Source organism: Neofelis nebulosa, chromosome 5, assembly GCF_028018385.1.
Source record: "Neofelis nebulosa isolate mNeoNeb1 chromosome 5, mNeoNeb1.pri, whole genome shotgun sequence".
In the NCBI taxonomy this organism is placed as follows: domain Eukaryota; kingdom Metazoa; phylum Chordata; class Mammalia; order Carnivora; family Felidae; genus Neofelis; species Neofelis nebulosa.
The window spans coordinates 45880489-45904185 of record NC_080786.1 but is presented as its reverse complement, the minus strand read 5'-3'; the positions used below and the strand labels follow the sequence as shown (position 1 = coordinate 45904185).

The window sequence follows — 23697 nt, the reverse complement described above, 5'->3', positions numbered from 1 at the left end:
CAGTTTACTGTCCATACTAACCCACTGTCAAATTATCATACATAATTGAAGACTGGGTCTCTTTGCAGCAGAAACACAGATCTTTGATTCTCATGAGTGTGAGTCTGTGAATAGGGAGGCCCAGGAAGAAAGCCTAGCAGTTAAAACTGAGCTCAAGTACTGGAAGTTCTCAGGTGTCTGCAATTCAGCCCAAGAAGCGCATACAGCCTCTTCTAATGTGAAAACTAATTAGCACTGTTCCTCATTTGAGGTATGTAACCTCAGCATTCACCCAATTAGAAGTTAAACTAAACCATGTTTCTCATTCACCAAGACTCTAACTGAAGGTGAAGTCAATGGGCCATAGTGTCAGGAGTTAGGAGGATCAAGTCAGATCTAATCAAGACTTCATATCTACTACAAGAGAAAACTAGCTGAAGGTGACAAACAGGAACAAGCAAAGCCAGAGACCCAGGGAGTCCTTTTGTGGCATCCAAACCATACACAGCAGCCCTGGGTCTCCCCCAGCAGCACAGTCCTTAGCACTTACTGGTTAGTGTCCTTGTTTTAATCACTGTAATGAATGCTCCAATTCTATACCTCCCCTGGCACATCAATGCAGAAGATAGAAAACTGAGTCAAAAGTCACCAACCCATTCATTTGTCAACACTTTCAAAAACTGGCCAAAAAAATGGAGGTTTCTGGATGCTGTGGTACCTGGAGTCTAACTGGAAAAACTGAAGATATGCACACCTTGCAGACCTTCAAAATCTAGATAAAACACAGGACATGCATACTTGCAGACTCACACACAAGAGAACCGGCCCTCAAAAAAATGCTGGCTGAGTGATTCCTAAAGACAAGACTCCTGGGGTATCTGGGTGGCTCAGTCAGTTGAGACTCTCACTTCAGCTCAAGTCATGATCTCACGGTTTGTGAGTTCAAACTCCACGTCAGGCTCTGTGCTAACAGCTCAGAGCCTGGAGCCTGCTTCAGATTCTGTCTCTGTCTCTCTCTGTCCCTCTCCCCTCTCATTCTCCCTCTCTCTCTCTCTCTCTCTATCTCAATAAATAAATAAACTTAAAAAAAAAAAAAAAAGACAAGACTCCAGAAACCCACAACTAACATCATAATCAATGAGAAAAAAATTAAAGTTCTTCCCCTAAGGTCAGGAACAAGACAAGGATGTCTCTCTCACCACTTTTATTCAATATAGTACTGGACGTGTTAGCCAGAGCAACTGGACAAGAAAAAGAATTAAAAGACATTCAATTTGGTAAAGAAGTAGCAAAACTGTCACTATTGGCAGATGACATGATGCTATACATAGAAAACCCTAAAGATTCCACCAAAATACACACACACACACACACACACACACACACACACAAATATATATATATGAGAATAAATGAATTCGGTAAAGTTGCAGAGTAAAAAATTAACATGTAGGTATCTATTGTATTCCTATACACGAATAATGAAGTAGAAGAAGGAGAAATTAAGAAGACAGTTCTATTTACAATTGCATCAAAAAGAAAAAATACCCAGGAATAAATTCCACCAAGGAAGTCAGAGACTTGTACACTGAAAACTGTAAAACACTGATGGAAGAAATCAAAGATAACACAAATGGAAAGGTATACCATGCTCAAGGAATGGAACGATATTGTTAAATGTCCACATTACACAAAGCAAACTACACATTCAATATAATCCCTAGCAAAATGTAAATAGCATTTTTCACAAAAGTAGAATAATGCTAAAATTTGTATGGAATCTCAAAAGACCCTGAATAGCCAAAGCAATCTTGAGAAAGAAAAACATAGTTGGAGGTAACACAATCCCAAATTTCAAGATAGCTACAAAGCTATAATAATCAAAACATTATTGTCCTGACACAAACAAAAAAGAGACATTATAGATCAATGGAACAGAATAGAGAGCCCAGAAATAAACCCACACTTTTGTGGTCAATTAATCTATGTATGACAAAGGAGGCAAGAATATAGCGGGGGGGGGGGGGGGGGGTCTCATCAATAGATGGTGCTGGGAACACTGGACAGCTACATGCAGAAAAATGAAACTGGACCACTTTCTTATACCACACATAAAATTAAAGTTAAAATGACACCTAAACATGAAACCTGAAACCATTAAAGTCCTAAAAGAAAACATAGGCAATAATCTCTTGGATATCAGCCTTGGCAAAATGTTTCTAGATAAGTCTCCTCAGTCAAGGGAAGCAAAACCAACAGTCAATTACCAGGACTACACCAAAACAAAAAGCTTTCACACAGGAAATTAAACCATCAGAAAAATGAAAAGGCAACCTACTGAACAGGAGGAGATATTTGCAAATGATATATCCAAAAGGGGTTAATATCCAGTATGATATAAGATGTATACAATTCAAAACCAAAACAAAATAATTAAAAAATGGGCAGAGGATTTTTCCAAAGAAGACATACAGATGGCCAACAGATACATGAAAAGATGCTCAACATCACTCATCATCAGGGAAATGCAAATCAAAAGCACAATGAGTTATCACCATACACCTGTCAGAATGGGTAGTGTCGAACAGAAATAACAAGTATTAGAGAGGACGTGGGAAAAAAGAAACCCTCGTGCACTACAGGTAGGAATGTGAATTTGTACTGTGAAATGTAAGCTGCCACTGGGGAAAATTTTTTGGAGGCTGCTCAAAATTTAAAAATAGAAATACCGTATGATCCAGTAATTCCACTACTGGGTATTTAACCAAAGAAAATGAAAACACTTATCTGGAAAGATACATACCCCCCCCCCATGTTTACTGCAGCATTATTACAATAGCCAAGATATGGAAGCAACACAAGTGTCTACTGAACAATGAATGGGTAAAGATGTGGCGTTTGTGTGTACTCAGCCATAAAAAAAAAAAAATGAGATCTTGCCATTTGTGACAACACGTATGAACCTAGTGGCTACTATGCTAAGTGAAGTAAGTTAGAGAAAGATAAATATCATAGCATTTCACTTGTACGTGGACTGGTAAAAGTATTAACAATAAAAACATACCAAAAAAGGAGACAGATCCATAAATACAAAGAGGTATGACTACCAAAGGAGAGGACCATGAGGGGATGAGCAAAATAGGTGAAGGGGAGTGGGAGGTACCTAATTCCAGGTACGGAATGCAGAATTCATGAGGAGGAAAGGTACAGCATAGGGAATACAGTTAATAATATTGTAATAGTATTCTATGGTGACAGATGGTAGCTACACTTTGAGCCAGCACAGCATAACATAGATGCTGAATCATCATGTTGTATACCTGAAACTAATGCAACATTGTGTATCAACTATACTTCAATTAAGAAAAAGAAGACAAGACTTCAGAGAAATGCTGAAGGGCTGTACACATGCTCATGCTCAAATACCGCAAAACATGGAGCCCCCACATTCACTGAAGTATAGCAGAGAACAGACACACATTACAATACTGTCTGGCCCCATGTTAGCTACCCAAATCACCTCTGATGAATTAACGAACCATTTTAAGCATCATTTTCCTCATTTGCAAAATGGCAATAATAGTAACTCACTGACAAGGCTCTATTACATTAACCAATTTGGGCAAGCCATATCTCCTAGCCACCCCCTCCCCCATCTATGCTATTGTCTCATGTACCTCGGTGCATATATCTAGTAGTTCTCTCTGCCTAAAACTCTCCCCCTCTCCTTCTGTGTCTGGCTAAAGTCAAGTGATTTATCAACCTTCATTATCACTTGATCCAAGAAGGTTGCCTTGATACCACCATTCCTGAAGGTGATAGTTGCTCACTGCTCACTCTGTTCTTGTGCCTCCTCCTTCAGGAATAACCCCTTGTTGTATCCTGAAGCACCACTCTGCTCAGGCCCCCACACCCTAGGCTGGGACATTCCTGAGAGTTCCCTGTGGCTGATATATCTCCACAGTGCCTGGCAAATACAGTCTGATGGATTTAGTGAGCACATAAATAAAAGGTCTTGGCAAAGGAAGAACTATTGCAAACGAAGGACCAATGGGAATACACAGGAGCCCAAGGCTACAATGTACCATAAGAAGAAAAGATTTCAACAAGGAGAAAATCAATACCATTAACTACTGCAGAGAGGTCAGGATATAAGACAACTGACAAAAGAACAATAAACTTAGAAATGAGATCTCTGGCAGCCTATGAGAAGGTTGGTAAGTGTCGAACATTAAATCTTTAGTGACATAAAAAAACCACAAGGGAGGTTCATACTTTCGGGTGAAGAATAAAGTGAGATTCCCACTGGCTGAGCCTAGAGAGAGCACAGGCCAGAAAGAGGCATGGGGAGAGCAAAAGGGTGGGACAACTACTGTTAGAGTCTGACAGAGAGCCCAATAGAAAATGGGTTTCTGGGTTGCCTGGGTAGCTCAGTCAGTTAAGCATCCAACTTCAGCTCAGCTCATGATCTTTCAGTTTGCAAATTCAAGCCCCGCATAGGGTTCTCTGCTGTCAGCGAGAACCCACTTCTGATCCTCTGTCCCCCTCTCTCTGCCCCTCCCCTGCTTGTTCTCTTTCTCTTTCTCACTCTCTCCCTTACTCCCTCCCTCCCTCTCAAATATAAACAAACATTAAAAAGAAAGGAAAGAAAGGAAGGGAAGAGAAGGGGAGAGGAGGGAAGGGGAAGCGAAGGGAAGCGAGGGGAAGCGAGGGAAGGCGAGGGGAGGGGGGAGGAAAGAAGCAAGAGGGGGAGGAAGGAAGGAAGGAAGGAAGGAAGGAAGGAAGGAAGGAAGGAAGGAAGGAAGGAAGGAAGGAAGGAAGGAAGGAAGGAAGGAAGGAAGAAAATAAATGGGTTTCTGAGAAGGTGGGGGATAGTTAGTTACAGAGGAAAAACAGTAACTTCTATGAAATAAACTGGCATGCTTATAATGATGTCCTCCCAAACACATCTAAGACCTAGAAACAGAGGACACTGTTTACCCAATCCCTAGGAGTCAACAATTATCCAATGTTGGAGAGAGAAGCAGGACCAGAATCAAGGTGGAAGACATTCGAAAATATCCAACCAACCATGCAATAAGAAAGGCCAGAAGCCTGATGACAGAATACAATTGAATAGAAAATATTTTTTAAATGCAAAATATCTTACAAAGTATTTAATAACACAAAACCTACAAAACACAACTGCAAGACTGAATACGCAGACATTCATAAATTCCCTTTCTATTCAACACACTCTAACGTCTTTGGAAACCATCTAGGATACGACATACTGGCACCAAAAAGGTGGGGGGAAAAGGAGTTACACATTATGGCAAAAGAGATAAAAGCTGCAGTCCTAAGAAAATGGCTTTAGTAAGTTTAGAAATGTACACAATGATTACACACATGTATATTATTTCTATTGACATAGGCGTCATTGAGAAAACAAAATTTTTGTCATAGGAAAATATGTGGGACACTCTGGGTTTCAATCGCTTGATGTTGGACAGGAAGGAGGGGGAAGGAAATAATCAGATTGTTACTTGGTAAGAGTCGAACAAATAAGACAAGGATGATGTGCCTCATAGGTGAGTAAGTGCGTGCTGATGAAACAGTAATTTGAAAGCAATCCATTCTCCATATACATTTTCTACCCAATAAGATATTTTAAATATACAAAAATAAAAACACACAAACCAATGTTGGTGACACCAATGCGCCCAGCTGCCCAGTGTTAATGGATAGTAATATTTACATATGTTGTTTCTGAGTTTAAGAGATGAAATACCATGAACACAGCTAAACCCCAACTACCCTGAGCCCTCCCTTGCTCCTCCAACCCTCCTCAGGAGTAAGCCTTGTCCTCACGTGTGAATATATCATTCCCGGGGCTCTATGGTCACCACACAGAGCCTGCATGGGATTCTCTCTCCCTCTCACAAACTAAATAAGCAAACATTTTTTTAAATGTTCAAAAAAAAAAAAGAACATATCATTCCCAACCAGGCCATGGATCACATACAATATGACTCCACAGACCTTAATCTCTGTTTTGCTTCTAAAGGAAGCTTCACAACCTTTTAGGAACATTCGAGATAAATATAAGGTGCTCTTTATCATTGTTCTCAAATAGATTTCTATAAAATATCTATTTGAATTTCCGGGAGACCATATAGGATCAGATTATTTGTGACGAAATCTGTAAGAGATAAACTCGAAGAAGATCTTAGGTTTCAGGGTTACCTAAAATCAACTTTTTTCCTATCTGGAGTCCCAACTACAGCCAAGAAAACCCAATTTTTAACCCTTCTCACCAAATATTTACTAAATGTCTCCTACGTACACGGCTCTCAAAAGTGTCTGCTCCTCAAAGAGTAATCACTGTCCTAGCAGCATCAGCATCACACCCAACCTCAGACCTACGGAATCGGAGCCTACACTTTAGCATGATCTCCAAAGGACATGCACGTACACTTGAGTTTGAGAGGTACTGGTTTAGAGAAATCAGGATGGTGGTAACACAGACCAAGGAGGAACCAAATCTAACCACCATGCTGCCAAACTTATTCTCGGCCTATTGGACAGCACGGCTTTCAGGTGTTATTTCTGCAGAGTCCACACATCAGTCTCATTAGACCAGTAGCCATTCAACCAGGGCATACTGGGCCTCCCAGGACACTGGCAATGTCTGGAGACATTTTTGTTGTGACTTGGGGGGGAAGGGGGGGGGAGACAGTGTCACTGGCATCTAGTAAATAGAAACCAGGGAAGGCACTAAACACCCTACAACGCAGAAGACAATCCTTCACAACAGATAATTATCTGGCCAAAGTATCAGTAGTGCGAAGGAAGGAAGGCAGGCAGGCAAGGAAGGAAGGCAAGAAAGAAAGGAAAGAAAGGAAAGAAAGGAAAGAAAGAAAGAAAGAAAGAGAAAAGGAAAGGAAAGGAAAGGAAAGGAAAGGAAAGGAAAGGAAAGAAAAGAAAAGAAAAGAAAAGAAAAGAAAAGAAAAGAAAAGAAAAGAAAAGAAAAGAAAGGAGGGAGGGAGGGAGGGAGGAAGAGAAAAGAACAAAGAAAATACTGCCTTGATATCCCAGCTAAAATAATCAATTATTAACTTCAGGAATCTGATGAACTGATTTGAGCATCTGTGTCTGTGGGCGGGGGGAGTGGGGGGGGGGGGAACCAGTAACTAAGAACACTGTCTATCCAACACTCTCAAGAGTAAGTTTTCCCCAAAAGTTCATACCAACATTCGTCAACACTGACAACCAAGACCTATACCGCACAAGAAATACACATGTTGTAATATTTCGTAATTATCCAAGCTGAATTTTAAAAAGTACATTGCTACCATACGTACTTCTCTAATAAAAACACTTTGGTATTCACTCAATTAATTCTCCATTTTGCTCTCACCATACAGGATCATTAGGGAAGGAACACCTTGGCCACTTCAAGATGACAAGCACACACTGGACTACACTGCTTCATTGACAGGAAGCCTCCTATTCTACCAGCGCCCCCACCACGCCAAAAAAAATTTTAAGGTAACTGAAAAAATTCTCTAGTATTATCCACAAGTTTGTTAATTTCACACAAATTATGAATAATTCCTCTTCTCCAGAAAAAGAAGAATTATGGCACATAATTAGGAGGGTGGTCCGTATGTAAGAGAGATATGGGTCGAGGTGTATAGGTACACAATAGAGGAGTAATGAACCTCAGGCCGATTAAGCATGTTTTTATTAAGGTGCATGTTTCTGGAGTGAGCATTACTTTGTATGGCCTGTATCGACTATATTCCGCCCAAAGAGAGAGCCCAAAGGTTAAATGCAATTCTCTGCACTTTGAAAATACTTAAAGTACCACAATCCTCAGACCCTACATTGCACTAAGGAACAAGGGCACTCACTTTAAATTAGTATGAATTTGTAGCACTTGACATTCTAGCTGTGCAGAAAAATGGAGAAAAAGCAATTCATGTGCTATTATTACACAATAGCTATCTTTTGGTCTCATAAATCCCATTCCTCCATGTTCCTTAATTATGTTACCAAAGACCCAATTGATGATATAAACTAAAACATTTCATTCCATTTCATGGTCCTTTACCTGGATTTGTGAGCCAAGGAAGAGCCTTACCTACGAGAAGCTGAAGACATACTCTTAAGCGTCCCTTTTTGAAAAGTTCTACCACATATAGAAATCTTTCTTCAACGTAGTCTCAAGAATTTAGGGAGCAGTGCTTACGTTCTTGAAGCTTTCAGTACAGAAATTCGAGATTAAACTCAAAAGTAACTCCAGCCAGGCGCAAGGCTGGCTGCACCTCCACAAACTGGCTCACTAGAGCACCCACTTCTTGGCTAATCACCATCCTTTCCCCCTTTGTTCTTCCTTTGCATATCTCTCATCTTTAACAGGCTGCGACAAGCTGCTTAGAAATAGTGAACCTTCCAAGAGCCTGGGACAGGAAAGGAAGAGTAGGTGGGCTACACCAAGACAAAGACATTCTTTGTTTTCTTTTTGATTCACTTGGTTCTTACTTTTGCATCATTGTATAAAATCAGCATCTATATATGACTATTTCCTCCATTTATGAAATGATTTGAAGTTTCGGTAGGTCCCATCATCAACGCACTAAATCATCTCTACACTAAAGAGAAGGAGAGGAGATTGGACAGATGTTAAAAGGTCAAATTGATACAGGTCGCTGTTATGATCTTGTCCTGTTTTCATCCAACACATATTCCTATCTTTTGGGGTCAGCATGTAATTGTCCTCACTTCCTGTAGATGCCTCAGATAGCTCTATTTTCACACATCTCTCAATCTATCACTGTACAGAAGCCTGGCTGAGACCAAAACCAGTAAAACATTCAGCTGGAGAACACAATGCCCTAAGAATAACACTGCTACTAAAGAAAAATATTTAAGAGCTTAGATTATCTTGGGTTTATTTTCGGCTCATTACTCATGTGGAGTGTCCCTTTGTCTCTACTGTGTCTAACTAGTAACAATGCAGGCAACAGTGATAGTGTTTTTCCCCAACCATCACATGTCAAATCTTTCCATCCTAAAACAAAGACTCTTACCTGTGATTCCTTCAAAACAGGCCAGAATAGGAAGAAGGTGTCTGCAGGGAAAGACCCAAGCAAGCCTTAAGTATTCACTCACTTTCAGAAGGCTTCCTTGCTCTAGAAGTCTATCTGGGTCAGTCATACTCTTCCATCAACCTCAAAGTGATGAGGGGTGCAGGGAGACAATGATGTACAACACAAGGGCATAATATGCTCAGATTCTCAACACATTCAGGATTCTAAAAAAAAAATTTTTTTTAACGTTTATTTTTGAGACAGAGAGAGACAGAGCATGAATGGGGGAGGGTCAGAGAGAGGGAGACACAGAATCTGAAACAGGCTCCAGGCTCTGAGCTGTCAGCACAGACCCCGACGCAGGGCTCGAACTCACGGACCGCGAGATCATGACCTGAGCCGAAGTTGGCTGCTTAACCGACTGAGCCACCCAGGCGCCCCAACACATTCAGGATTCTAAGAACACAGTTCTGGACCCATGACATGAGGCTATCAGGAGACAAGACAAACTATTTAGTAGACAAACTCCTTGCCACAGTGGACATTTAAAAATAGAAAATGTGGCCCCTTTGCTTACTATCTAAAATTCAAAACAGGCTACAGAAGACTGACAGGAAGCATAGGACTACAAACTATTATGATCAGAGCCAAGGGTGGCATGCATGAAGTAAGAGCACACAGAAGCAAGGTGTTCTTGTGTAAGAAGTAGCACACAAAGTTTGCATACGACTGTTTTATTTGGAATGTGACTGAATTTCATATTCCACATTTCCAAATTTGACTTTCTCACACTTCCTTAATTTTACTGACAACACTCTTCACTCACTGTGTTTGAAACGCTGTACTGGGCTCCAGGAATACAAAGATGAACAAGATACATTCTCTGATCTCAAGGGACCCATCATCCTCCACAATGATTCTTTCCCACAATCCCTGACTACCTGTACATTTCTTAAGAGTAGGGATTCATGTCTTCAATTCCCAGATTGCATGTTCTTTTATTTCACAAATATTTTAACTATCTAATGTCCTAAATATAATGCTAGGAACACAATGGTAAAAAAAAAAATAACACCATCTCCCTATGAAGGGGCTTACCATAACAGAAGAAAGAAAGAAAGAAACAGATGGAGAAATCAGTGTTGAGATGGGAGAAAGGCACAGAGCTAGGAGCACACATACAAAAGGAGTATAACGCACTCTGACCAAAGCATAGGAAGACAACATTTTCTAAAGGAAGTGACATCCAAGCCTAGCTGCAGGGATGAAGAGAAGTTAACATGCCAAGAAGGTAGCAAAAAGGTTTTCCATAGAAATGAAAGTTTGTGCAAAGGTCCAAGGTCAAAGAAATCATGGAACTCATGGCTGAGAGTGGAGGAAGCCGAGGTGAGACCAAGAAGGGACTTCAGTGGGTCAGCATTAAAGAGTTAGGACTTTATCCTGAGGCCAAAGAATGACCACAGAACAGTTTCCAGCAGGATGTTGATAAATATGTAGAATGGACTCGGCATTTTTTTTTTTTTTTTTTGGAATTTTTGGTCACACAAAAATTTGGAATTCAATCCCCATGTTGGGTTCCATGCAGGGAGGGGAGGGGAGGGGAGGAAGTAAAGGAAAAAAATGAAACAGATTCTCTGTCTTTACAGTTTTGTTACTTTAATTTTTTTAATGTTTATTTACTTTTAAGAGAGAAGGAGAGGGAGAGAGACAGAGACAGAATGCAAGTGGGGGAGGAGCAAAGAGAGAGGGAGGCACAGAATCCAAAGCAGGCTCCAGGCTCTGAGCCATCAGCACAGAGCCCGATGCGGGGCTCGAAAAGATCATGACCTGGGCCAAAGCTGGATGCTTATCCTACTGAACCATCCAGGCGCCTCAGTTTTGTTACTTTTTGAGCCTTTATTTAAATGAGTACTTTCTCAAACTTTGGAGTTTTAAAAGGAACTTTTACAAGAACACAACAGGTTTGACTATATCCGCTGGCCTTTATTATTTGGCAAATTATTTATTAGATGCTGTAAGTCCCTTCTGAGTGACTACTTCGCATTGCTTTCCAGGCCTCCCCTGCAGAAGCTACAGAATGATAAATTCCACCACCACACAACCTCCGAACGAGGCCTGCTCCCGGAACACTCTCATAACTCAGAGTATCATTCCCGTGCTATACTTGGCGGTCTTTGTCGCGGGGATCCTGCTCAATGGCGTCTCTGCATGGATATTCTTTTACGTGTCCAGCTCCAAGAGTTTCATTGTCTATCTCAAGAACATTGTTGTGGCTGACTTTCTGATGAGCCTGACTTTTCCCTTCAAGATTCTTGGGGATTCGGGCCTGGGACCCTGGCAGATAAACGTGTTCGTGTGCAGGGTTTCAGCTGTGCTGTTTTACGTCAACATGTATGTCAGCATCGTGTTCTTTGGGCTCATCAGCTTTGACAGGTATTATAAAATTGTAAAGCCTCTTTTGACTTCTTTCATCCATTCAGTAAATTACAGCAAACTTCTGTCAGTCATGGTGTGGGTGCTCATGCTCCTTCTGGCTGTCCCCAACATTATCCTGACCAACCAGAAAGCGAGGAACGGGAAGGCTATGAGTATAAAATGTGTAGAGCTTAAAAACGAACTGGGACTTAAGTGGCACAAGGCATCAAACTACATCTTTGTGGGCATCTTCTGGATTGTGTTTCTTTTGTTGGTCATTTTCTACACTGCTATCACGAGGAAAATCTTTAAGTCCCACCTGAAATCCAGAAGGAATTCCATTTCGGTCAAGAAGAAATCTAGCCGCAATATATTCAGCATCATGTTCGTATTTTTTGTCTGTTTTGTGCCTTACCACATTGCCAGAATCCCCTACACGCAGAGCCAGACAGAAGCTCATTACAGCTGCCGGTCAAAAGAAATTTTGCTCTACGTAAAAGAATTCACTCTAGTACTGTCAGCTGCAAATGTATGCCTAGACCCTATTATTTATTTCTTTCTATGCCAGCCATTTAGAGAAATCTTATGTAAGAAACTGCACATCCCATTAAAAGCTCAGTCTGACGCAGAAACTTCTAAAACCAAAAGAGGAAATACAATGCATGAAAGCACAGACACTCTGTGAATTCCCACCTCCTTTCAAAAAGAATCCATGTACACATTTTGCAATCTTCAGTTACATACGAATACAAAAGAAACATGTCCATGCAACTAAGTATCATCTCTATGCATTACTATTCAATTTAGTATAATAATAAAAACAAAATATAAGTTCCCCTGCTTTTGCAACAGCAAAGAAAAAAGTAATACATGCATTGTTCAATTTTATTCAATCAAAACAGAAGTTTTCAATGTATAATCACTCGTCTCGTCAGTTAATGTAGAAGTTTAAATAGCATAAAGAAAATAGGAAGCAATCAAGACAATTCACTGGGGCGTGTTCCTTCCCTAAATATAAGAATTTAACTTATGTGTTTTTTTTTTCACCAGGGTTACTAAAGACCAACCTAAAAGCAGGCAGAGTTTGATAAAGAACTGGAGACCTGTTTGGAGTGAAAAAGTCAAATTTTCTCTGATTTCACTTAGGAAATTCCCTACTGATTTATCTCCTAGCATTTCAAAGGGAAGTTGATATAAATTCTGTTCTTTGCAGTAAAAACAAAATGTAACACTTTGATAACATTTTGAAGATGATAATAAGATACATTCTGAATGTTTTGTATCAAGACTTATTAAGCTACGTCTTGAGCATGCATTTCTGGTGTTAAAATATTTTTAAGTGGACTCTATTGAAGGAAACTGGCTATTGGTATATGTTGCCAGCAACTTTCCCTATCGAATGCTATGGAGGAAAAAAAAAAATGATGACCAGGACAAAGACAAAGACAGACACACACATACAAACACACACACACACACACACACACACACACACACACACAGCATGTACATACACACATACATCGAGGGACAGAGGAAACAGTTTTCTTTGAAAGCAACCGGACTTGAAAAAAAGGACAATCTAAAATTTGCAATTTTGAGTGAGAAATTACACATAAAATGAAAATTTGTGACATTTTCTGAAAAGGAGATGGATTTAAAGTATGTAGATAAGGGATATGGTTGCTGGCTTGTGAGTTAGCAAAACTAAATTCTTTCTCTGCTCTTAACTGCCTAGAAGACATCCAGGCCATCTTCCAAATGTTATTCTCAAACATTTTTGTAAGCCATGTATATATACTTTTTTGCTTTACTGTATATGTACTAATAAAAATATTTTCAATAGTATCAGGATTTTTTTCCTTAAAACCTAAGGTATGAAAAACAGTATATGGATTTTTTCCTTAAAACCTAAGGTATGAAAAACAATGCCAAATTATTTCACAGTCAAGACATGGGTGGTTTCTTTAATATGCTCAATTACACATGAAGAAAGGAAGACAGGGGCACCTGGGTGGCTCAGTCGGTTAAGCGTCTGACTTTGGCTCAGGTCATGATCTCACAGTTCATAAGTTCAAGCCCCGTGTCGGGCTCTGTGATGACAGCTCGGAGCCTGGAGCCTGCTTCAGATCTGTGCCTCTGCCTGCCTGCCTGCCTCTCTCTCTCTCTCTCTCTCTCTCTCTCTCTCTCTCTCTCTCTCTCTCTCTCTTCCCCTCCCCCACTTGCACTCTGTCTCTCTCTCTCTCTCAAAAATAAACAAATATTAAAAAAAATAAAAGTTAAAAAAAAACTACAAAGACAGTTACATAGAGAATTAAAACTTTTATTTGCCACTTTTTCAAAATTAGTATTTCATATGCTCTGGGACCTCCTCAGATTTTAGGAAAAACTCAGAAAGTACCTCTTAAATTCTTCTTCAAGAACTAGGAAGGTTTTCACTCTCTGTGTCCACCTTCCACCCTCATAAAAACTCCCTGCTCCTAACTCTGGGTCAAATATCCTCTAAAGAGAAAAAAATCACCAACCTATGATAAACATGCTTGGAAAAGTTAAACCCGCTATATATGTTTGGCTAACTACATCTGCAAAGAAACTGGCTGTGTTTATTCTTCACAATTTCCAAAAGCCGGGACAAACTAGTAAACACTGGTGGTTTTACCATGCCCCCCAGTGGGCCACCGGAGAAAACGAAAGCAAAGAAGAAACTGAGTAGCACCAAGTAATTAATGCCTTTGTAACCACTGTGCTAAAGTAGATGGGCAATGTGGAAATGGAGCTTTTTCAGGAAACAACGTGGGAGCCAGGTAAGGATACAGTAAAGCAACCATTGATTTAACAGTTACTGCTTATCAGGTCCAGAATTACAATAAAAAACATGGTAGGGCAAGGTCAACAGTGGGTGAACACAGACACTTCCTTTTTTTTTTAATTATGCTACGGAACAATTTGTTTCTTTTCTGTAGCTAGCTTATAATAGTGTTTAAGATAGTATTCATCACAGAGAAGGTAAAAACATTTAACCGTATTGTCGAAGCAGTGCTCTGAAAAGGTTAAAGTATTTTAAAAAGCGGCATTATGGGAAAGGAAAGCCACACTTTGTTAAAGTGGTTCTTTTGCGGGGATGTCCTGTCAGGAAATGGTGATGCTCACGTCACTAGCATCTTGCAGAGAATTGATGAGCAAAAGGTAGTAAGAGCTGTGACCGCTGAAGGTCGTGCTGCACCAGTTCTCTCCCCACCCCCACCCACACACCTCACAGTGTGGTTTACCCAAAAGGAAATCTCGTGTCACTCTAGGGAGATGCTCTGCTATGAATGATAGTATCTTTGGTATTTTCTGTATTAACAAAAATCCTTTTTTCTTCTTCTTCTTGTCCAGAGTCAAAGGAGACAGGTAGCAGCACTAGGAATAAGGACAGAATGGAGAACTAATGGCACATACTTTCCTGTCATCCTCAAGCAGAAACAGAAATTAGCATAAGGGTGTTTTCTAAAATTTCTGAGTTAATCTTCTAGGTGAAGCCAATCAGAATTTTTTCATTTGCAGGTGACCTAAAAATACAACTAAAATTGGACTTCTGCAATAAAAAGAGATTCACTGGCTGACAGACTAAATGTCCCAAAGTTGCGGGTATGGTTTTATTTAAGGGCTGATGTGGGGCCTCTGCTGATGTCACCAAGGCTGGGTTTATACCATTTTTCCAGCCACTTTCCATGGTGTTAGTTTCAACTCACAGGAAGCTGTGGGCTCTTCTGTGTGTGTGTGGTAGTAAAATAAAAGCAGCACTGCTAGACTATCTCTTCAGAGCCAGTCCTCCAGAGAATTTCTACAAACATCTAGTACTTGCTCTCAGGGGGTCATACGGGCTCATGTTCCACCCCAACCTGGAGACAGTGGGGTCAGACACACATGCTGGTTATCAGTCATGGTCTGAGCCTCCCATCAGGGGCAGAGCGGGCACTGTGACAGCATATGAGCAAGAACTGGATAAAGTGACTTTCTCAAAGGAGAAGTCTCACTTTCACCGCCAGGAAAACAGAGTCTGGAGGCTGAGGAGATAACTAACAGGTGAGCACCACTGGGGGCAGGCAGACTTTTGTAAGCAAGCATTCCAGGACACATGCATCTCAGTGAGCACCTTTCATGGGTCATCTTAGAGAGCTCGTGCTCTCTTTGTTTCTTGGTTCTTATCACAAAGGTTTCTTTTACGTTTAAAAAAATACTTCATGCAGCTGTGTCAATTATGCATCACAACGGAACCGCAGTTTGGTTAAAATGTGAGAAATCCTCTCAGTGCGAGATTTTTAGTCAAAGTCAAGAGCCACTTTTTTTTTTTAATTTTTTTTTTTAACGTTTATTTATTTTTGAGACAGAGAGAGACAGAGCATGAACGGGGGAGGGTCAGAGAGAGAGGGAGACACAGAATCTGAAACAGGCTCCAGGCTGTGAGCTGTCAGCACAGAGCCCGACGCAGGGCTCGAACTCACGGAGTGCAAGATCATGACCTGAGCCGAAGTCGGCTGCTCAACCGACTGAGCCACCCAGGCGCCCCAAGAGCCACTTTTGAACACCTTTCTATTAGATTTCAGCAGTAGCATATTCGATCCACAGGTGTGTTTTCTTTTTAATTGCTCCCCTAACAATGAAAACTTTTGTGACTTTGTATCTCTTCAAAACACGGGGAAACAATCTGCGGGAGCTAAGAGCCTATTACAAGCCTTTCTTGGGGACACACAAGCTCTCAGCTCTCAACTCACTATCATCCACAGCTTTCTCCAAGTTCTACTTTTTCTGAAAACCGAGTGTATGTTGCCTTCTTTTCCACCACAGGCACCTGAGTTTATAAGCTGCCCTGGGTCCCCTAAGCACTTGAGGCCTTGCTCTACAGAAAGACCTGGAAAATGTTCCCCGTTGCCCAGGTGCACTCCAAAGAAGTTTCAGAGTTGACAGGAAATATAGGAAGCCACGCCACTTCTATCTCCCACCTCCAGTAGAAACTGGGGTGTAAGCATGAAAAGCAGTATTACAGAAATAGGCCCCGTCTCAACAACAATGAAACATATGAAAAGTATTTTCATTGACAAAGTTCATGAGACTACTTGCTACCTCTTGAAGGTGCTCCTTGTATAAGTGTGACTTCTCTCAGGGTCGAAATGAAGATCTCCTCATGACCCATCCTAACCCACTTCCCAAATATTACCCCCCTGCTTTGGGGACCCGAAACGCGAGACTCTGGACCCAGGGCCATCTTGTTCTACGTCCACCTCCAGATGTCACCAGCTCTAACCCACGTATCAGGGGAAGCACAGAATTATACACCTTCCTCCTTCTCTCCCAGATCCCAGGTCACTGGAGAACTGCTAAACTTCCACCCAAACTGCCTGGTAAAGTCCTAAGGGCTTACTGTCCCAATATTCCATCTTCTGACATAAAAGGATATCAAAACATGGCTCTCATCATCCCCAGACAACACTCCACACTACTTAACATAATTTGACAATCCCTTTTCTAAACTAAAAGCTTCTCTACATTTAACTAGTAGTTTTCAAGCTATTAATTATTTACATTCTACTTTTTTTAACATTTATTTTTGACAGAGAGAGAGAGAACCAGCATAAGTGGGGGAGGGGCAGAGAGAGAGAAGAGACAGAGGATCCAAAGCAGGCTCTGTGCTGACAGCAGTGAGCCTGATGTGGGATTCAAACTCAAGACCTGAGATGAAGCTGGACGCTTAACAAACTGACCCACCCATGTGCCTCTACATTCTACTTTTTACACCACAGCTTTCTGAAGGACCACTAACTCTCTGACATTTACTAATTAAAATGAGAAGTTAATCTTCATTTGTTTTGAATGAAAGGCCAATTTCAACTCCGTATTAAATTCACCTTCTAGTTTAAAAACCAATCCCACTATTAATAAAAAAACAAAAGACAGAAAACTTGCAATGCCATGGCCAAATGTATCTTGTCTGGTTGATACTATGAAAGTAATTAGATGAATAAAATAGAAAATGCTATTTTTTAATAGGAAAACCAGGACTTCCACCAACATTATTCAAAATAAGGGCTCCTTAACTGTTGATAAAATTACATTCAGAGTGCCCTGGTTACTGCACAGCAAAAGAAACCATCAACAAAACCAATGGCAATCTACTGAATGTAAGAAAATATTTGCAAACAATATATCCAAAAAGGGATTTGTATCCAAAATAAAGAATTTATAAAATCCAACACCAGAAAACACGACTAAAAAATGGACTGAATACCCATTTTTCCAAAGAAGACGTACGATGGCCAACAGACACGTGAAAAAGATGCTCAACACCACTGCTCATTAAAAGAATGCAAATCAAAAGAACAACGAAGGGGGAGGAGGAGGGACACTTGGGTGGATCAGTCAGTTATGTGTCTGGCTTCAGTTCAGGTCATGATCTCACAGTTCATGAGTTTGAGCCCTGCGTCGGGCTTTGTGTTGACAGCTCGGAGCCTGGAGCCTGCTTTGGATTCTGTGACTCTCTCTCTCTGTGCCCCTCCCCTGTTCATGCTCTGTCTACGTCTCTCAAAAGATAAAATATTTTTTTTAATTAAAAAAAAAAAAAAGAACAATGAAGGGACACCTTGGTGTCACAGTCGGTTAAGCATTCAACTCCTGATTTCAGTTCAGGTCATGATCTCAGAGTTGTGGGAATGAGCCACCACAGTGGGTTCCATGTTGACAGTGCAAAGCCTGCTTGGGATTCTCTCCCTCCTCCTCTCTCTGCTCCTCTCCTGCTTGCACTCTCTCTCTCAAAATAAACTTTTTTTAAAAAGAGAAGAAAATGACAAGTGTTGGCAAAGATGTGGCCGAAAAAGGAATCCTCAAGCACTGTTGGTGGGAACGTAAATTGGTGCAGCCACTGTGAAAACAGTACAAGTTTCCTTTAAAAAATTAGAAACAGAAATGCCGTATGATCCAGTAATACCACTACTGAGAACTTACTCAAAGAAAATGAAAACTAATTTGAAAAGGCATATACACCCTATATTTATTGCAGCATCATTTACGTTAGCCAATATATGAAAGCAACCAAAGCATACATCCACAGATGAATGGATAAAGATGACATGGCGTATATATGCAATGGAGTATTACTTAGCCATAAAAAGGAATGATATTTTGCCATTTGCAACAACATGTATAGACCTAGGGAGTATTAAGCTAAGTGAAGTCAGACAAGACGACAAATAACATATGATTTCACTTATATGTGCAATCCAAAAAACAAATGAGCACACAAACAAAAGCAAAAGCAGAATGTCCTGGTGATGACTGATGAAGCACTGAAGAATGTCTAATATCTAAAAGAGAAGGAGTAAAATAAAGAGCAATCTATACTTCATCAAATAATGAGGTAGCAGTAAAAACATAGTAAGCCAACACTCAAACTCGCCTTTCTACTTTCTACCTACATCAAAGCAGGCCCTCTCCTCAGACTTCCCTAGCTGGAGCTGAAACCACAGTCTGTTCCCCTCCCAGCCCTACACCACAGCCCCACGCCATACTTCTGCAATGGTTCCAAGCTCCCATCCCTTCCCATCCATCTCACTGCAGCTCCTCATTGCTTCTCACTCAAAATGACCACAATCAGCCCCTACTTGTCTTGCCTTCCGCTTTCTCACCTAACCCTATGGAATCCAAAGCCCTCAGACTTACTGAGCGTATTTACTGAGCTCTCCACTGTTAATGAAGCACCCAAGATCAACCACAGTGATCCAAGATTTGGTCTCAGCCTTTTCCTAACGTGGATCCTCCTCAAGTTCTCCAAGCACCCAGACTGCCCAAGAGTCAGCTAACACACCGGCCTACATCTCAGTCATCTGTACCACCCCCATGCCTGACACCACATCCTCACTCCTCAGAAGCATCTCTTTACCTCACCTCAGGACTGTAGTGCCTGGATTCCTATGGGTTCTAACAGCACCACTGCAGGATCTCTGCATATTCCATTATCACCCTCTCTACTCTGTAACCTTCTAAACAAATACTCTCTAGCATGGGAGCTAAGGGGGAAGCATGCAGTCAGTAAATGTTTGTTGGAGGGTCTCCTGGGTGGCTCAGTTGGTTAAGCGTCCGACTTCAGCTTAGGTCATGATCTCACAGCTCCTGAGTTCGAGCCCCACATCGGGCTCTGTACTGACAGCTTAGAGCCTGGACCCGGCTTCGGATGCCATGTCTCTCTCCCTTTCTGCTCCTGCCCTGCTCATGCTCTCTGTCTCTCAAAAATAAACATTAAACAAGTTTTTAATAAAAATATTAACATAAATAAATATGTGTTGGAATTTTCCTTAAGTACTTGATCAAAAAGCACAGACTCGCATGGCAAGGGATAGGGAGAATTTCTCCAGGAGAACCTTCTCTTGGAAAGTAACAACAGAGTTTGTAAAAATGTATTCTGAGCTTTGAAAACATTACTCACAACTTCTTAAGAAATGGACCATAACCACTTAAGGGGGGGGGGGGGGAAATGAACTTCAGTGACTAAAAAGAAACAAGATAACCTTTAAAAGTTCTTTCTTAGGGATTTCCCCTTATTAATTATTTCATATCCATGAATCAAATCTCCCAGTTAGACCTCACAAGTGAAACATAAACGGACTGTAAGCTGACCCACTAACACCGTATAGTCAATAAAAAGGGAGAAAAACAAAACGACAGGCAAGGGGAATGAGTATACTCAGCTACTTTTTTTTTTTTTTTTAGATTTTTTAAAAGCTGATTTAATACCATGTTAAGAATCATGTATGTTTTTTTCTTCTATATTAATCCATATGTTGTTCTATGAACGCTCAGATCCTTTCACTTTTTTTTCTATGCAAAATCCTATTTTGCATTTTTTTTATTTTTTAAAATTTACATGCAAATTAGCTAGCATATAGTGCAACAATGATTTCAGGAGTAGATTCCTTGATACTCCTTACCCATTTAGCCCATCCGCCCTCCCACAACCCCTCCAGTAACCTTCAGTTTGTTCTCCATATTTATGAGTCTCTTCCATTTTGTCCCCCTCCATTTTTATATTATTTTTGTTTCCCTTCCCTTAGGCTCATCTGTTTTGTCTCTTAAAGTCCTCATATGGGTGAAGTCATATGATTTTTCTCTCTAATTTCACTTAGCATAATACCCTCCAGTTCCATCCACGTAGTTGCAAATGGCAAGACTTCATTCTTTTTGATTGCTGAGTAATACTCCATTGTGTGTAGGTATGTGTGTGTGTGTGTGTGCGTGTATACACACACACACACACACACACACACACACACACACACACACATATCAAATCTTTTTTCTCCATTCATCCATCAATGGACATTTGGGCTCTTTCCATACTTTGACTATTGTTGATAGTGCTGCTATAAACATGGGGGTGCATGTGTCCCTTTGAAACGACACACCTGTATCCCTTGGATAAATGCCTAGTAGTGCAATTGCTGGGCGTAGAGTAGTTCTATTTTTAGTTTTTTGAGGAACCTCCATACTGTTTTTCCAGAGTGGCTGCACCAGCTTATATTCCCATCAGCTACTCTTATAATTGAGTTCACATTCCTCAAACACTGTCGCTTTTAAAACATTTCCAGCTTTTACTATTTCATTAAAGAGGGAAAACAGAGTTTAAGTAATACAGAAACAGCCACATGTTAGAAGTTCTGTATTCTAGGGGCGCCTGGGTGGCGCAGTCGGTTAAGCGTCCGACTTCAGCCAGGTCACGATCTCGCGGTCCGTGAGTTCGAGCCCCGCGTCAGGCTCTGGGCTGATGGCTCGGAGCCTGGAGCCTGTTTCCTATTCTGTGTCTCCCTCTCTCTCTGCCCCTCCCCCGTTCATGCTCTGTCTCTCTCTGTCCCAAAAATAAATAAAAAACGTTGAAAAAAAAAATTAAAAAAAAAAAAAAAAGAAGTTCTGTATTCTATGCCTCGGTTTTAAAAGTACTCTTATCAGGGCACCTGAGCAACTGGGGAGCTCAGTCAGTTAAGTGTCTTACTCTTGATTTCGGCTCAGGTCATGTTAGCTTTTTAAGATCCCTGTTTGGGATCCCCTCCCTCCTTACCTCCTCTCCTCTCTCTCTCTCTCTCCTTCTCTCTCTCTCACTCACTCACTCACTCCCCCTCCTCTGCTCATGCACACGTTTGTGCTCTCTCTCAAAATAAATAAATACACATTTTAAAAACAAAGTACTCTTGTCTAATCACATTCATCGCTCTCAGACTGAAAGCTGCCAGTCTCAGTGAGAGTCAGGGGAAAAAAAGTCTGAACTTTTTTGGGGAAAAATGTCCCCTTTGGGAAAGGGAACTATGTACTTTTAAAAAGTTTCAAAACGCAACCCTAAAGCACAGTGGTTCCAGAGAGAAGGTAGACAGGGAGCCCCACACCCTGAAGAAGAAATATCTTGATCACCAGCATTTCTTAATTGAGGAACAGCCCCTTGCCCAAAGATCAAAAAAATACTTTGGGATGCAAACTACTTCGAGTTGAGAACATCCTCAGTTGCAAACTCTGAAATTCAGCAGGACCTGAATTCAAAAAGTTGGGAACACTGAGGGGGGCAGAGGGGCAGGGGGCAGCTGGAAGGACATGCCAGACTCCTGTGTAACCACTGTTGCCCAACATTTTCATTTAAGAAGCATATGAAGGGCTAGGACCCTGAAGTCTAACTGTGCAGCTTTGGGCAAGGCCTTAGTTTCCCCACCTGTAAAGTGAGGACTCTCCTAAGATCTCATGGATTTCTTTGGAGCAAATAAGCTCTCAGACCCGTGTCTGGCTGTGGCAGTGACTACCTACTCAACATTCATTTTCCCCTTCCTTATTAGCTCCAAAGGGCTACTGTGCTATGTTTAAAAAAGAAAATTTAAGAATGTTAAGCATTAAAAATGACACTTCTACCAAAAGACTGCTTGATATTTGTGTTTGATAAGATCAAAGGCATGATTTGTGTGCCTGGAGGAGCTGACTACAATAAAAATTTTCTATCTCAACTTGTGCGGCAATTTTGTTCTGGTTTTTTTTGTAACATTTATTTTTGTGAGACACAGAGAGAGACAGAGCGTGAGCAGGGGAGGAGCAGAGAGAGACAGAGACACAGAATCTGAAGCAGGCTCAAGGCTCCCAGCAGTCAGCACAGAGCCTGACGCGGGGCTTGAACCCACAAACTGGGGATTGTGACTTCAGCCAAAGTCGGACACTTAACCGATGGAGCCACCTAGGTGCCCCTTGCTTTTTATTTTAAACAACAAAATATCCATTAAACAGTAAAGTGACCAGTCACTTCTTAAAAAGTACTTGCCATGACCAACGTAAGGAAAAAATAACTTCACCACACTTGTCCCTACTTGGGTTTCTGAAATACTGGTTTAGTGATGACCTCTAATTTCCCAGAACACTAACAAAATACACTCTGACAAACATTTGTCCTTAATGAAACAGATAAAGAAGTAACTTCTAGAAATTCAAATGGAACTCATGTTAAAAACAAAAACAAAACAGGGACGGTAGTCACAAAAAAGTATATTTCCACTCTGAATAAACTTCCACAAAATATGTTACCTCAACCTCATTCTCAAAAGGAAGAACATGGTTCAGTTTCACTATTAAAAGTTTGGTTGCTCACCATTCCAAAAAGGAAACAGAACAACTGAGAACAAGGGTACTTCAGTTCGTTTAGATCTGGAAATCCAGACACAAAAGCTGTGGCCTTAGACTTTTAATAATAGTTGAACAGACTTCTTAATTCTGTCTTTACCCCCAAAGTGGACAGGAAAGTAAACATAGATAAGCATTCCTTAAAAAAAGGAAAAAGAAGCTTCACTACCAAAAACCGTTCATTCCAGTTTTGCTTCCCACCTTGTTAGTACCATTCACCACTCAGGTGGTGGCCAGCCCCATGTCACCAAATTCTCTCCATCCCACCCTCTCTGGACCCCAGCGAATATAAACCCTGAGCCTAACTGCCCACTTACTGGACTCTGCAAGGGCGCCTTTTCTGACATGTATTTTCAGTGAGTCCTATCCAACAACATTGAACACAAATCATAAAAGACGGATTATTTCCCAGCATTGTTATGATGAAAGTTAACGTTGGTTCTTAAGATGTAGGATTTTTTCATCTGATTTATAAGTGAATATATGTAAAAAGTTTTCTTTTGCAAAGTGATTATGATAACAGTGGTAATAATTATTACTGATATTCATATTAATC

The 23697-nt window shown here is 40.8% G+C and overlaps 2 protein-coding genes across 10 annotated transcripts in view; one reads left to right on the top strand and one right to left on the bottom strand.

Annotated features, from left to right (window-relative positions):
- The window catches only part of P2RY14 (purinergic receptor P2Y14), a 78169-nt gene extending 64856 nt beyond the window's left edge, over positions 1 to 13313 (top strand). For all 6 annotated transcript variants that reach the window (XM_058730229.1, XM_058730231.1, XM_058730232.1 and 3 more), the window contains 2 exons: positions 7386 to 7509; positions 11108 to 13313. In XM_058730229.1, coding sequence (XP_058586212.1) covers positions 11131 to 12153 — 1023 coding nt within the window. In that variant the 5' untranslated portion in view covers positions 7386 to 7509; positions 11108 to 11130 and the 3' untranslated portion in view covers positions 12154 to 13313. The remainder of the gene's footprint in view (positions 1 to 7385; positions 7510 to 11107) is intronic.
- Positions 1 to 23697, bottom strand: part of MED12L (mediator complex subunit 12L) — a 332574-nt gene that overhangs the window by 195509 nt on the left and 113368 nt on the right. The gene's annotated exons all lie outside the window — the stretch shown is intronic.